The sequence below is a fragment of the Oncorhynchus gorbuscha genome, linkage group LG14 (assembly GCF_021184085.1).
Source record: "Oncorhynchus gorbuscha isolate QuinsamMale2020 ecotype Even-year linkage group LG14, OgorEven_v1.0, whole genome shotgun sequence".
NCBI lineage: Eukaryota > Metazoa > Chordata > Actinopteri > Salmoniformes > Salmonidae > Oncorhynchus > Oncorhynchus gorbuscha.
This window is the reverse complement of record NC_060186.1, coordinates 83,051,800-83,067,846: the sequence shown is the minus strand read 5'-3', so window position 1 is coordinate 83,067,846 and position 16,047 is coordinate 83,051,800. Positions and strand designations below refer to the sequence as shown.

The window sequence follows — 16,047 nt, the reverse complement described above, 5'->3', positions numbered from 1 at the left end:
GCCCCTAGACACTGATCTTGATGAGTTGCCCCTAGACACTGATCTTGATGAGTTGCCCCTAGACGCTGATGAGTTGCCCCTAGACACTGATGAGTTGCCCCTAGACACTGATGAGTTGCCCCTAGACACTGATGAGTTGCCCCTAGACACTGATGAGTTGCCCCTAGACGCTGATGAGTTGCCCCTAGACACTGATGAGTTGCCCCTAGACACTGATCTTGATGAGTTGCCCCTAGACACTGATCTTGATGAGTTGCCCCTAGACGCTGATGAGTTGCCCCTAGACACTGATGAGTTGCCCCTAGACACTGATGAGTTGCCCCTAGACACTAATGAGTTGCCCTTAGACACTGATGAGTTGCCCCTAGACGCTGATGAGTTGCCCCTAGACACTGATGAGTTGCCCCTAGACACTGATCTTGATGAGTTGCCCCTAGACACTGATGAGTTGCCCCTAGACACTGATGAGTTGCCCCTAGACACTGATCTTGATGAGTTGCCCCTAGACACTGATGAGTTGCCCCTAGACACTGATCTTGATGAGTTGCCCCTAGACACTGATGAGTTGCCCCTAGACACTGATCTTGATGAGTTGCCCCTAGACACTGATGAGTTGCCCCTAGACACTGATCTTGATGAGTTGCCCCTAGACACTGATGAGTTGCCCCTAGACACTGATCTTGATGAGTTGCCCCTAGACACTGATGAGTTGCCCCTAGACACTGATCTTGATGAGTTGCCCCTAGACACTGATGAGTTGCCCCTAGACACTGATCTTGATGAGTTGCCCCTAGACACTGATGAGTTGCCCCTAGACACTGATGAGTTGCCCCTAGACTCTGATGAGTTGCCCCTAGACACTGATGAGTTGCCCCTAGACGCTGATGAGTTGCCCCTAGACGCTGATGAGTTGCCCCTAGACACTGATCTTGATGAGTTGCCCCTAGACACTGATCTTGATGAGTTGCCCCTAGACACTGATGAGTTGCCCCTAGACACTGATGAGTTGCCCCTAGACTCTGATGAGTTGCCCCTAGACACTGATGAGTTGCCCCTAGACGCTGATGAGTTGCCCCTAGACGCTGATGAGTTGCCCCTAGACACTGATCTTGATGAGTTGCCCCTAGACACTGATCTTGATGAGTTGCCCCTAGATGCTGATGAGTTGCCCCTAGACACTGATGAGTTGCCCCTAGACACTGATCTTGATGAGTTGCCCCTAGACACTGATGAGTTGCCCCTAGACACTGATGAGTTGCCCCTAGACACTGATGAGTTGCCCCTAGACACTGATCTTGATGAGTTGCCCCTAGACACTGATGAGTTGCCCCTAGACACTGATGAGTTGCCCCTAGATGCTGATGAGTTGCCCCTAGATGCTGATGAGTTGCCCCTAGACAGTGATCTTTAAGTTAGTAGGGTTGGGAACACTTCATATGGGTGGGAAATCTATCAGTGTCCTTACCCTGTAATCAGTCTGGTGTGACAGCAGCCCATGCTTGGCATTGTTTACCTGAGTACTTGTTAGATATCACTGCACTGTCGGAACTAGAGGCACAAGCATTTCGCTACTTCGCTACACTCGCATGAACATCTGCTAACCAATAGCATTTGATTTGAAATGCTTACTTACAAGTCATTAACCAACAAGGCAGCTCAAATATTTACTAAATAAACTGCACTATAGCAGTTACAGACCCATACAGCTATGGAGCCTCCATCCTACTAAACTACACTGTAGTAGTTACAGATCCATACAGCCTCCATCCTACTAAACTACACTGTAGTAGTTACAGATCCATACAGCCTCCATCCTACTAAACTACACTGTAGTAGTTACAGATCCATACAGCCTCCATCCTACTAAACTACACTGTAGCAGTTACAGACCCATACAGCTATGGAGCCTCCATCCTACTAAACTACACTGTAGTAGTTACAGATCCATACAGCCTCCATCCTACTAAATACACCAGTTACAGATCCTCCATCCTACACTGTAGTAGTTAAATCCATACACTGTATCAGTTACAGATCCATACAGCCTCCATCCTACTAAACTATGGAGACCCTCCATCCTACTAAACTACACTGTAGTAGTTACAGATCCATACAGCTATGGAGCCTCCATCCTACTAAACTACACTGTAGCAGTTACAGATCCATACACTTCTGAGTTATGCTTACTCACAGGTGTTGGAGCATGCTATATTACTAATTAGCACGGGTGGTCGCCTCGTCTTCCATCTTGTTTTCTGTAAACAATTGCTGTGACATGGAGATATGGCCGTGTGGGAACACTAACCTTATCGAGGTGTGAAAAATGATTTCTCACTGATGTGAAATTGAAGGTCCTCATGCTTCCCGAAACAGTACCGCGAGCAACGTGCGTTAATGTTCACACCGAGCATCGGAGATCTTACTCCCCTCTATCGAAGACACCTTCGTCCAACGACTCCGATGTGTAATGTAGTGGAACTGAGACGATCGAGTGGAACTGAGACGATCGAGTGGAACTGAGAAAATCGACTGGAACTGAGACGATCGACTGGAACTGAGACGATCGAGTGGAACTGAGAAAATCGACTGGAACTGAGACGATCGACTGGAACTGAGACGATCGAGTGGAACTGAGACGATAGACTGGAACTGAGGTGATCGAGTGGAACTGAGACGATCGAGTGGAACCGAGATGATCAGGGGTTAACCCTACCCCTGGTTATTTAAAACATGTTGCAGAAAAGTTATTATGTTTTCAAATCCTGAACACTTGATTTTTACCGACCCAGATGTAGGCTATAGACTATATCAATGACCCAGATGTAGGCTATAGACTATATCAACGACCCAGATGTAGGCTATAGACTATATCAACGACCCAGATGTAAGCTATAGACTATCAAAGACCCAGATGTAGGCTATAGACTATATCAACGACCCAGATGTAGGCTATAGACTATATCAACGACCCAGATGTAGGCTATAGACTATATTTTACCGACCCAGATGTAGGCTATAGACTATATCAACGACCCAGATGTAGGCTATAGACTATATCAATGACCCAGATGTAGGCTATAGACTATATTATACCGACCCAGATGTAGGCTATAGACTATATTTTACCGACCCAGATGTAGGCTATAGACTATATCAGTCTATTTCCTTAAATACTGATTGGTGCGCGTAACTTTTTAAAACTAGCCCTATAGATGTTATAGGCCTAATGTATAATCTAGAAATAAAGCCTATTATGTCATGCAGTGCAGTTCAGTGCTTGATGATTAACCCAGTCAACTCTACTCCCCCTGATTCCGGACTGTTTCGCAACCAGGGCTTGTGTCCAAAAATGGCATACTGTTCCCTACATAGTGCACTACTTTCTACCAGATTCCTATGGGCCCAGCTCAAAATAGTGCACTAGACAGGGAATAGGGTGCATTTTGGTACGAACGAGATCCGTTGAGCAGCGGAGCGCCCGCCTGGCTGGCAGACTGTCTGTTTCTATCAGTTGTGTTCAGATTATTGCTGTCAGTCAGCATGGCCCTTCTCTCCACTCTCACGCCGGTGTTTGTGGCTGTTTTATGCGTGATCCTAGTTTTTCTGTTCAAAAGCTCTCAGAAGAAGGAGAACAAGGCAGTGAAACGTGAGCCGAAGCCCGAGGCCGAGGCCCGACCGTGGGTAGACGAGGATCTTCAGGACGACACAGAGATCCGACACAAAGATGAAGGTAGTTAGCCCTAATAACCTCTCCTATCTACCGAAGTGTGCACTTGTTCACTTCCCTTCTTGGATTTGAAAGGAAATGACCATTTCTATTGGTCAACAGCTTGCGAAAATATGCAAAACAAATCTAACTTGTACCGAATAAATAATTGACGGATTGTGGCAAGATGATATTTCCCAATTTAGTGTGAATGGCATTATACGCAAGACATGTTCGTGTACATTTTTTACATCCAAATTACTGGACAAACATAACAGACTGAGAAAGGGCATTACTGGAAAGAGATGGGACCCCACCCCAAATAAAACCTTAAAATATGTACATTTAGATGTTTACATCAACAAATAACCTTCAATTCATGACATTTTCATCTCTTATCAAATTCAAAAGAAACCAATAAATACATTTACTCAATAAAACAGTTTAAAAAAAAATCTTTCTCTTCATTATTTGACCCTAAAAATAAAAATAAATAGTTTTGTTGTTGTGTGGGGTGGACCCCACTGCAGTCCCCCAGCGAGCCCACGACCCCGACTTTGAATACCACTGTGGTAAAGGCTGTGTGTAGCCTATGAAAAGCATGCTATTAAAGCCACCGGTGCAGTCGACTGGTTTCTCTGCGTCAGAGCACTCCTCTAGGTCCGCTGGGTCAAACAGAGACCTGCTGCTACCTGCTAGCTTACCCTATAGCCTATAGCCCTTTACTCCAGACCTATAGCCCTTTATTCTAGACCTATAGCCCTTTATTCTAGACCTATAGCCCTTTACTCAGACCTATAGCCCTTTATTCTAGACCTATAGCCCTTTACTCTAGACCTATAGCCCTTTACTCCAGACCTATAGCCCTTTACTCTAGACCTATAGCCATTTACTCTAGACCTATAGCCCTTTACTCTAGACCTATAGCCTATAGCCCTTTACTCTAGACCTATAGCCCTTTACTCCAGACCTATAGCCCTTTACTCTAGACCTATAGCCTATAGCCCTTTACTCTAGACCTATAGCCCTTTACTCTAGACCTATAGCCCTTTACTCTAGACCTATAGCCCTTTATTCTAGACCTATATCCCTTTACTCTAGACCTATAGCCCTTTACTCTGGACCTATAGCCCTTTATTCTAGACCTATAGCCCTTTACTCTAGACCTATAGCCCTTTATTCTAGACCTATATCCCTTTACTCTGGACCTATAGCCCTTTATTCTAGGACTAGCCAACTAAACTCAACTAAACTAAACTCTACAATTTATGATGGAGTTAAGCTGCAACTAATCTGGCTGGACTGGAGCTCAGACGTTTTTTTTTCAAAAGTGACTTTAGCACCCAAAGAATAGCCCGCAATTACACAGAACAATGTCGTGTGCAATCCCCCCTCTCCTCTCAATACTCAGTCTGACTCAGTCTACAGTCTATGTCTATATATTGCTCAACCTTTGAACCCAAAGCGAGAAAATGACTGCCAAGACAAGAGAAAGAAATATATAGAGAGAGAACCTTATTTTCCTTCCTAATTGATGTGTGCATGGGGGAACAGATCATTAACAACAGAACAGATCATTAACCACAGAACAGATCATTAACCACAGAACAGATCATTAACCACAGAGAACCACAGAACAGATCATTAACCACAGAACAGATCATTTATTCACAGAACAGATCATTAACCTACAGAGAACCCAGAACAGATCATTAACCAACTAAACTCAGATCATTACTCCACAGAACAGATGGAGTTAGCTGCAACTAGTCTGGGTGGACAGAACAGAAATTAACTTTAGAACAGATCATTAACCACAGAACAGAACAGATCATTAACCTCTCAGAACAGATCATTAACTCAGAACAGATCTATTAATACAGAACAGATCATTAACCATAGAGAACCACAGAACAGATCATTAACCACAGAACAGATAATTAACCATAGAACAGATCATTAACCATAGAGAACCATAGAACAGATCATTAACCATAGAACAGATCATTAACCATAGAACAGATCATTAACCACAGAACAGATCATTAACCACAGAACAGATCATTAACCACAGAACAGATCATTAACCACAGAACAGATCATTAACCACAGAACAGATCATTAACCATAGAGAACCACAGAACAGATCATTAACCACAGAACAGATCATTAACCACAGAACAGATCATTAACCACAGAACAGATCATTAACCATGGAGAACCACAGAACAGATCATTAACCACAGAACAGATCATTAACCACAGAACAGATCATTAACCACAGAACAGATCATTAACCACAGAACAGATCATTAACCACAGAACAGATCATTAACCACAGAACAGATCATTAACCACAGAACAGATCATTAACCACAGAACAGATCATTAACCACAGAACAGATCATTAACCATAGAGAACCACAGAACAGATCATTAACCACAGAACAGATCATTAACCACAGAACAGATCATTAACCACAGAACAGATCATTAACCACAGAACAGATCATTAACCACAGAACAGATCATTAACCACAGAACAGATCATTAACCACAGAACAGATCATTAACCACAGAACAGATCATTAACCACAGAACAGATCATTAACCACAGAACAGATCATTAACCACAGAACAGATCATTAACCACAGAACAGATCATTAACCACAGAGAACCACAGAACAGATCATTAACCACAGAACAGATCATTAACCACAGAACAGATCATTAACCATAGAGAACCACAGAACAGATCATTAACCACAGAACAGATCATTAACCACAGAACAGATCATTAACCATAGAGAACCACAGAAATTATGAGCGCAACTCAAGGTAGTATGAATGAACACATTCGGTCAAGTAGCTATACAAATGGTTACACTAACCAACCAATATGTGCATGATGTGCATGATGTGCATGATGTGCATGACGTGCACATCTGACTATACATTAACAATGCAGATTGCGCCTTTCATCTCATTCAATCCACCTACAATTTAAAACGCCTTGCTTTCTGTAGCTTCATAATTCAGACGATTGGTCTTCCCCCCTGTCTGTCTGGTTTTAGAGGATGGTGATTGGGTGGAGAGTGGTGGGGAGGAGGAGCTGGCCCACGTGCCCTACCCGGCTTCTCGGTACCCCGTAGAGGTCATGGTTCAGAGGTCACAGGACTTCTTCAGCCTGATGAACCAGAGGAGGTCTGTCCGCTTCATCAGCCCAGAGCCCGTTCCACGACAGGTCATCGACAACGTCATCCGCACTGCAGGTAACACACACACAGACACACACACACACAGACACACACAGACACAGACACACACACACAGACAGACACACACAGACACACACACACATAATGCACACAGACACACACACACACACACACACAGACACACACAGACACAGACACACACACACAGACAGACACACACAGACACACACACACATAATGCACACAGACAGACACACACAGACACACACAGACACAGACACACAGACACACACAGACAGACACACAGACAGACACACACAGACAGACACACACAGACAGACACACACACACACACACACACACACACAGACACACAGACAGACACACACAGACAGACACACACAGACACACACAGACACACACACACAGACACACACAGACACACACACAGACACACACACACAGACACACACACACACAGACACACACAGACACACACACACACAGACACACACAGACACACACACATACAGACACACACAGACACACACACACAGACACACACACACACACAGACACACACACACACAGACACACACAGACACAGACACACACACAGACACACACACACAGACACACACACACACACACACACACACACACACACAGACACACACACACACACAGACACAGACACACACAGACAGACACACACACAGACACACACAGACACATACAGACAGACACACACACACACACACACACAGACACACACACACAGACACACACAGACACATACAGACAGACAGACACACACAGACACACACAGACAGACAAACACACACAGACACACACAGACACACACAGACACACACAGACACACACACACAGACACACACAGACAGACACACAGACACACACAGACACACACAGACACACACAGACACACAGACAGACACACACAGACAGACACAGACAGACACACACAGACACACACACACAGACACACACACAGACAGACACACACAGACACACACAGACAGACACACACAGACACACACACAGACACACACAGACAAGCACAGACACACACAGACAAGCACAGACACAGACAGACACGCAGACAGACACAGACAGACACAGACAGACACAGACAGACACACACAGACACACACACACAGACACGCACAGACACACGCAGACACGCGCAGACACACGCAGACACGCGCAGACACAGACAGACACACAGACACGCGCAGACAGACACAGACACACACACAGACAGACACACATGAATGTGTTGTCTGTGTTGTCCAGGCACATCCCCCAGTGGAGCCCACACAGAACCCTGGACGTTTGTGGTAGTGTCAGACCCAGAGGTGAAGCACCAGATCAGGCTCGTGGTGGAGGAGGAGGAGGAAGTCAACTACCGTCAGAGAATGGGGGACAAGTGGGTCAGCGACCTGCAGAGGCTCAGGTCAGATAAAATGCACAGTGAAAACACCATGTAGATATACACCATGTAGACATACAGCATGTAGATATACAGCATGTAGATATACAGCATGTAGATATACAGCATGCACGCAAGTCAGATAATATTTTTTATAACTCTCTCTCCATCTCCCCCTCCTCCACGCTCTCTCCTCTCTCTCCATCTCCCCCTCCCCCTCGCTCTCTCCTCTCTCTCCATCTCCCCCTCCCCCTCGCTCTCTCCTCTCTCTCCATCTCCCCCTCCCTCCCTCTCTCCCTCGCAATATCCTCCCTGTCTCCCTCGCTCTCTCCTCTCTTTCCATCTCCCCTCCCGCCCTCTCTCCCTCGCAATATCCTCCCTCTCTCCCTTGCTCTTTCTCCCCCTCTCTCCCCCTTGCTCTCTGCATCTCTCCCCCTTCCCATCTCTCCTCCCCCTTCCCCATCTCTCCTCCCTCCCTCTCCCCCTTCCCCATCTCCTCCCCTCTCTCTCCCGCTCACCCCCTCTAACCTCCCTCTCTCCCCCTCCCCCATCTCTCCGCCTCTCTCCTCCCCCTCTCCCCTCCCCATCTCTCCTCCCTCTCTCTCCCCCTCTCTCCCTCTCACCCCCCTCTCTCCTCCCTCTCTCCCCCTCTCTCCTCCCCCTCTCCCCCTCTCTCCCACCTCTCCCCCTCCCCCATCTCTCTTCCCCCTCTCTCCCCCTCTCTCCCTCTCACCCCCTCTCTCCTCCCTCTCTCCCCCTCTCTCCTCCCCCTCTCCCCCTCTCTCCCACCTCTCCCCCTCCCCCATCTCTCCTCCCTCTCTCTCCCCTCTCTCCTCCCTCTCTCCCAGGACTAACTGGGTGAAGCAGTATCTTGATTTAGCTCCCTACCTCGTGTTGATATTTAAACAGACGTACGGCATCGTAGCTGGAGGACAGAAGAGGACTAATTACTACAATGAGATCAGTGTGTCCATCTCCTGTGGCCTGCTATTGGCCGCGCTGCAGGTCAGAGCATTCACACACGGTCATTTACATTTGAGTCATTTAGCAGACGCTCTTATCCAGAGCAACTTACAGCTAGTGCATTCATCTTAATAAAATAGCTAGGTGAGACAACCACACTCATTCAGATTTCATCAAGTCACAACCCCCGTGGACCACTGGGGCGTACTCAGGGATGTGGACCGCTGGGGCGTACTCAGGGACGCGGACCGCTCGGGCATACTCAGGGACGTGGACCTCTGGGGCGTACCCAGGGACACGGACCGCTGGGGCGTACTCAGGGACGTGGACCGCTGGGGCGTACTCAGGAACGTGGACCTCTGGGGCGAACTCAGGAACGTGGACCTCTGGGGCGTACTCAGGGATGTGGACCGCTGGGGCGTACTCAGGGACGTGGACCGCTCGGGCGTACTCAGGGATGCGGACCTCTGGGGCGTACCCAGGGACGCGGACCGCTGGGGCGTACTCAGGGACGTGGACCTCTGGGGCGTACTCAGGGACGCGGACCGCTCGGGCGTACTCAGGGACGTGGACCGCTGGGGCGTACTCATGGACGTGGACCTCTGGGGCGTACTCAGGGACGTGGACCACTGGGGTGTTCTCAGGGACGTGGACATCTGGGGCGTACTCAGGGACGTGGACCGCTGGGGCGAACTCAGGAACGTTGACTTCTGGGGCGTACTCAGGGACGTGGACCACTGGGAGGCGAACTCAGGGACATGGACCGCTGGGCAAACTCAGGGACGCGGACCGCTGGGGCGTACTCAGGGACGTGGACCGCTGGGGCATACTCAGGGTCGTGGACCGCTGGGGCGTACTCAGGGACGTGGACCGCTGGGGCGTACTCAGGGATGTGGACCGCTGGGGCGTACTCAGGGACGTGGACCGCTGGGGCGTACTCAGGGACGTGGACCGCTGGGGCGTACTCAGGGACGTGGACCGCTGGGGCGTACTCAGGGCCGTGGACCGCTGGGGCGTACTCAGGGACGTGGACCGCTGGGGCGTACTGATATGATTCTCTATTCTATCTGAAGAGGGCACCGACAGACACTGCAGCTCTGCCTCTAGCTCCTAAGCAACTTCACAGTATTTTTTTTTGTTTTGTGTTATTTCTTATATTATTAGTCTAGAATGTTTTTTTTGTGTTATAAAATACATTGGGAAAGAACTTCTGGATATCAGAGAGTGGTAACTCACCAGCATTACGACCAGAAACACGACTTTCCCCAATTGGATCCCTTGTTCGTACCCCCAAGGCAACTAAACTTATCCCAGAGGCTGCTCCAAGACGCCGTCAGTGGAGAAGAGGTATTCAGAGTGGACTTCTAGTCCGACTCAGGAGGCGTGCACACCATCCATCGCTTCCGACTATAATTCCCGCTAATGTTCATTCCCTGGACAGTAAAGTAGACGAGCTCAGGGCGAGGATCTCCTTCCAGAGACACATCAGGCACTGTAACATACTCTGTTTCACGGAATCATGACACTACTCCGGATATACTGTCCCCGTCCATACAGCCAGCGGGGTTCTCAGTACATCGGGCAGACAGGAATAAAGACCTCTTCGGGAAGAGGAAAGGTGGAGGTGTATGTTTCATGATTAACTACTCATGGTGTGATTGTGGTAATGTACAGGAACTCAAGTTATTTTGTTCACCTGACCTAGAATACCTCACAATTATATTACCGCCCCAGATAATTCTCTTCGGTTATAGTCACAACCGTGTATATTCCCCCTCAAGCCGATATCACGACGGCCTTCAAGGAACTACACTGGACTTTGTGCTAACAGGAAACTACATATCCCGTGGCAACATTTAGTGTAGCTGGGGATTTTAACAAAAACAATTTGGGAGGAAAACATTACCGAAGTTCTATCAACACATTGCCTGTTGTACTGGTGCTTCAAAAACTCTCGACCATTGTCCCTCTCCCTTTCGGGATGGCTACAAGGACCTCCCCTGCCGTCCCATCGGCAAATCAGATCACACCTCCCTTCTGCTCTACCTTTCCTATAGTCAGAAACTCAAACAGGAAGTACCCATGCTAAGATCTATTTAATGCTGGTCTGACAAATCGGAATCCATGCTTCAAGATTGTTTTGATCACGCGGACTGTGATATGTTCCCGGGTTGCCTCTGAGAATAACATTGACGAGTACACTGACACGGTGACTGAGTTCATCTGGAAGTGTATAGGGGATGTTGTTCCCACTGTGGCTATTAAAACCTACCCAAACCAAAAACTGTGAAAGCGCGAACCACGACAAGGTCACTGGAAATATGGTTGAGTACAAACAGTCCAGCTATGCCCTCCGTAAGTCAATCAAACAGGCAAAACATCAGTACAGAGACAAAGTGGAGTCGCAATTCAACTGCTCAGACACGAGATGTATGTGGCAGGGACTCCAGACAATGACATATTACAAAGGGAAAACCAGCCACTGACGACTTGCTCCCAGACAAGCTAAACACCTTCTTCACCCGCTTTGAGGATAACACAGTGCTACCGACGCAGCCCTCGGCCAAGGACTGTGGTCCCCCGTGGTCGACGTGAGTAAGGACTGTGGTCCTCCGTGGTTGATGTGAGTAAGGACTGTGGTCCTGCGTGGTCTACGTGAGTAAGGACTGTGGGCTGTTCTCCGTGGTCAACGTGAGTAAGGACTGTGGGCTGTTCTCCGTGGTCGACGTGAGTAAGGACTGTGGGCTGTTCTCCGTGGTCGACGTGAGTAAGGACTGTGGGCTGTTCTCCGTGGTCGACGTGAGTAAGGACTGTGGGCTGTTCTCCGTGGTCGACGTGAGTAAGGACTGTGGGCTGTTCTCCGTGGTCGACGTGAGTAAGGACTGTGGTCCTGCGTGGTCGACGTGAGAAAGACATTTAAGCATGTCAACCCACACAAGGCTGCCGGCTCAGACGGCATCCCTACCGCGTCCTCAGAGCATGTACAGACCAGCTGACTGGGGTGTTTATGGACATATTCAATCTCCCTATTCCAGTCTGCTGTCCCCACTTGCTTCAAGATGTCCACCATTGTTCCTGTACCCAAGAAAGCGAAGGTAACTGACTATAGCCCCGTAGCACTCACTTCTGTCATCATGAGGTGCTTTGAGAGTCTAGTTAAGAATTGTATCACCTCCACCTTACCTGTAACCCTTAACCCACTTCAATTTGCTTACCGCCCCAATAGATCCACAGACGATGCAATCACCATCACACTACACACTGCCCTGTCCCATCTGGAGGAATACCTATGTGAGAATGCTGTTCATTGCCTTCAACACCGTTTAAAACGTTTAAAAAAACTTGTTTTTGCTTAGTCATTATGGGGTATTGTGATGTCATTATGTGGTATTGTGATGTCATTATGGGGTATTGTGATGTCATTATGGGGTATTGTGATGTCATGATGGGGTATTGTGATGTCATTATGGGGTATTGTGATGTCATTATGGGGTATTGTGATGTCATTATGGGGTATTGTGATGTCATTATGTGGCATTGTGTGTAGATTGATGGGGGGGGACAATTGAATCCATTTTTAGAATAAGAGTATTCTCCTGTATAAGAGTAACACTCCTGTGTTGTCTTAGGGTTGTTGTCCTGTTGGAAGGTGAACCTTCACCCCAGTCTGAGGTTCTGGAGCAGGTTTTCACCAAGGATCTCTCTGTACTTTGCTCTGTTAATCTTTGCCTCGATCCTGACTAGTCTCCGAATCCCTGCAGCTGAAAAACATCCCCACAGCATGATGCCAACACCATGCTTCACCGTAGGGATGGTGCCAGGTTTCCGCCAGATGTGACACTTGGCATTCAAGCCAAAGAGTTCAATCTTGGTTTCATCAGACCAGAGAATCTTGTTTCTCGTGGTCTGAGTCCTTTAGGTGCCTTTTGGCAAACTCCAAGAGGGATGTCATGTGCCCTTCACTGAAGAGTGGCTTCAGTCTGGCCACTCTACCATAAAGGCCTGATTGGTGGAGTGCTGCATAGATGGTTGTCCTTCTGGAAGGTTCTCCCATCTCCACAGAGGAACCTTAGGACTCTGTCAGTGGGACCATCAGGTTCTTGGTCAGGGAGGTCCCCAAGCCCTTCTCCCCCAATTGCTCAATTTGGCCAGACTGCCAGCTCTAGGATGAGTCTTGGTGGTTCCAAACTTCTTCCATTTAAGAATGATGGAGGCCACTATTCTTGTGGACCTTCAATGCTCGACACAATTCTGTCTCGGAGCTCTACGGACAATTCCTTCAACCTCATGGCTTATTTTTTGCTCTGACATGAACCGTCAACTGTGGGACCTTATATAGACAGGTGTGCAGGTGCCTTTTCAAGGCATGTCCAATCAATTGAATGTACCAGAGGTGGACTCCAATCAAGTTGTAGAAACATCTCAAGGATGATCAATGGAAACAGGATGCACATGAGATCAATTTTAAGTTTCCTTGGAAAGGGTCAGAATACTTATGTAAGTAAGGTACTTCTGTTTTTTATTTTTAATACATTTGCAACTATTTCTAAAAGCCTGTTTTCGCTTTGTCATTATGGGGTATTGTGATGTCATTATGGGGTATTGTGATGTCATTATGGGGTATTGTGATGTCATTATGGGGTATTGTGATGTCATTATGGGGTATTATGATGTCATTATGGGGTATTGTGATGTTATTATGGGGTATTGTGATGTCATTATGGGGTATTGTGATGTCATTATGGGGTATTGTGATGTTATTATGGGGTATTGTGATGTCATTATGGGGTATTGTGTGTAGATTGCTGAAATTGATCTTTCTTTATTTAATCCATTTTTAGAATAAGGCTGTAAAATAACAAAGTGTGGAAAAAGTCAAGGGGTCTGAATACTTTCTGAAGGCACTGTATGTATAGAGATATATAATTATTATTTTATATACTATGAACTACGACAGTCACTACGACAGTCATTGCTCGTCCTAATATTTATATATTTCTTAATTCTATTATTTTAGATGTGTGTGTATTGTTGTGAATTGTGTTTATTGTTGTGAATATTACTCCACTGTTGGAGCTAGGAACACAAGCATTTAGGTAGATATTACTGTACTGTTGGAGCTAGGTACACAAGCATTTAGTTAGGTATTACTGTTGGAGCTAGGAACACAAGCATTTAGGTAGATATTACTGTACTGTTGGAGCTAGGAACACAAGCATTTAGGTAGATATTACTGTACTGTTGGAGCTAGGAACACAAGCATTTAGTTAGGTATTACTGTTGGAGCTAGGAACACAAGCATTTAGGTAGATATTACTGTACTGTTGGAGCTAGGAACACAAGCATTTAGGTAGATATTACTGTTGGAGCTAGGAACACAAGCATTTAGGTAGAATTACAAGCATTAGGAACACAAGGTAGATATTACTGTACTGCATTTAGGTAGAGCTAGAAACACAAGCATTTAGGTAGATATTACTGTTGGAGCTAGGAACACAGGCATTTAGTTAGGTATTACTGTACTGTTGGAGCTAGAAACACAAGCATTTAGGTAGATATTACTGTTGGAGCTAGGAACACAAGAATTTAGGTAGGTATTACTGTTGGAGCTAGGAACACTACACCCTTAATTAATAACATCTAAATATTTGATTTGAAATAAAATGTCAAACAAAGACAGAAGGATGTTACATTTCAGAACGTTGACGTAGAAATGTGTTGTGTAGAACAGACATTATTGTCTGTCAGATAGAACAGGGAATGGTGTCAGCTCTAGGCAACCATAAGAGCATATCAAAACCCTTAATAAACCTCTGGATTCTGTATGTTTGATATTCTGACCGAACCCATGTCGCTCTGTGTTTGACTGACATGCAGTCTGTCCAATCCCCTTGTCAGAATGCAGGTCTGGTGACGGTGACGACGACGCCCCTCAACTGCGGCCCCCAGCTCAGGCTGCTCCTCGGTCGGCCAGCCAATGAGAAGCTGCTGATGCTACTCCCTGTTGGTTACCCCGCCCCCGACGCCACCGTGCCCGACCTCACCCGCAAGCCACTCGACGACATCATGGTACACCTGTGACATCATCATAAAGGGCCCGGCCGAGTGACATCATAGATGTAGGGGTGCCTTCTGTCCTCGTCTTCCTCCCAGTTATCTGCAATGATTTGTAAAGCAGCAACAGTCATCAAAATGTTTACTATTCTAATAAATGCAACAGTTGGACAATAAATGAATTCCAAACTTTTAGATTTTTTATAATCCATCAGATATCGAGTGAATTATAGCATAAAACATTTTACTGGCACGGACAAATAATGTTCAGGTTTTTGGTGGAAATTCAGGTTTACTGTTCAATTTATTGTTAAATTTCACTTGTTTTTTTTCTTAGAATGCTTCTAATATATACATATTCTAATGGTATCAGGTATTTTTTGTAACTTTTTTGTGTTAAAATGGTAAAGAATGAAAATGGTCTTACCTCATTTGCATAAACACATGCTGTGTGTTTGCATATACATTAACAAAGGGGTGGAACAAGGCTGCACACACCAAACTAGTGCTCTGTCTAGGCCTACCTGTACTCACCTGTGCCGTAGTCTGCCTCAGTAATTAATGTTGTCACGTTCTAATTCAACGTGTATGTCAATAGCAGAGGTGCATTCAGTTCGCATGAACATTTGCTACGTTGCAGAACGACACATTT

At 46.5% G+C, this 16,047-nt stretch overlaps 1 protein-coding gene across 1 annotated transcript; it reads left to right on the top strand.

Annotated features, from left to right (window-relative positions):
• The first annotated feature begins 2,292 nt into the window (after positions 1 to 2,292).
• iyd (iodotyrosine deiodinase) lies at positions 2,293 to 15,813 on the top strand. The gene is made up of 5 exons (XM_046299131.1): positions 2,293 to 3,730; positions 6,782 to 6,979; positions 8,243 to 8,402; positions 9,227 to 9,383; positions 15,240 to 15,813. The coding sequence occupies exons 1-5, from the start codon at positions 3,541 to 3,543 to the stop codon at positions 15,420 to 15,422; spliced, it is 888 nt and encodes a 295-aa protein (XP_046155087.1). The 5' UTR covers positions 2,293 to 3,540; the 3' UTR covers positions 15,423 to 15,813.
• Positions 15,814 to 16,047: the final 234 nt, after the last annotated feature.

Bases quoted from the DNA above. Each gene is read 5' to 3' on its own strand.
- iyd (XM_046299131.1), top strand. From the start codon at position 3,541: ATGGCCCTTCTCTCCACTCTCACGCCGGTGTTTGTGGCTGTTTTATGC. The intron at 3,731-6,781 runs GTAGTTAGCCCT...GTCTGGTTTTAG, and splicing joins GATCCGACACAAAGATGAAG to AGGATGGTGATTGGGTGGAG. The intron at 6,980-8,242 runs GTAACACACACA...TGTGTTGTCCAG, and splicing joins CAACGTCATCCGCACTGCAG to GCACATCCCCCAGTGGAGCC.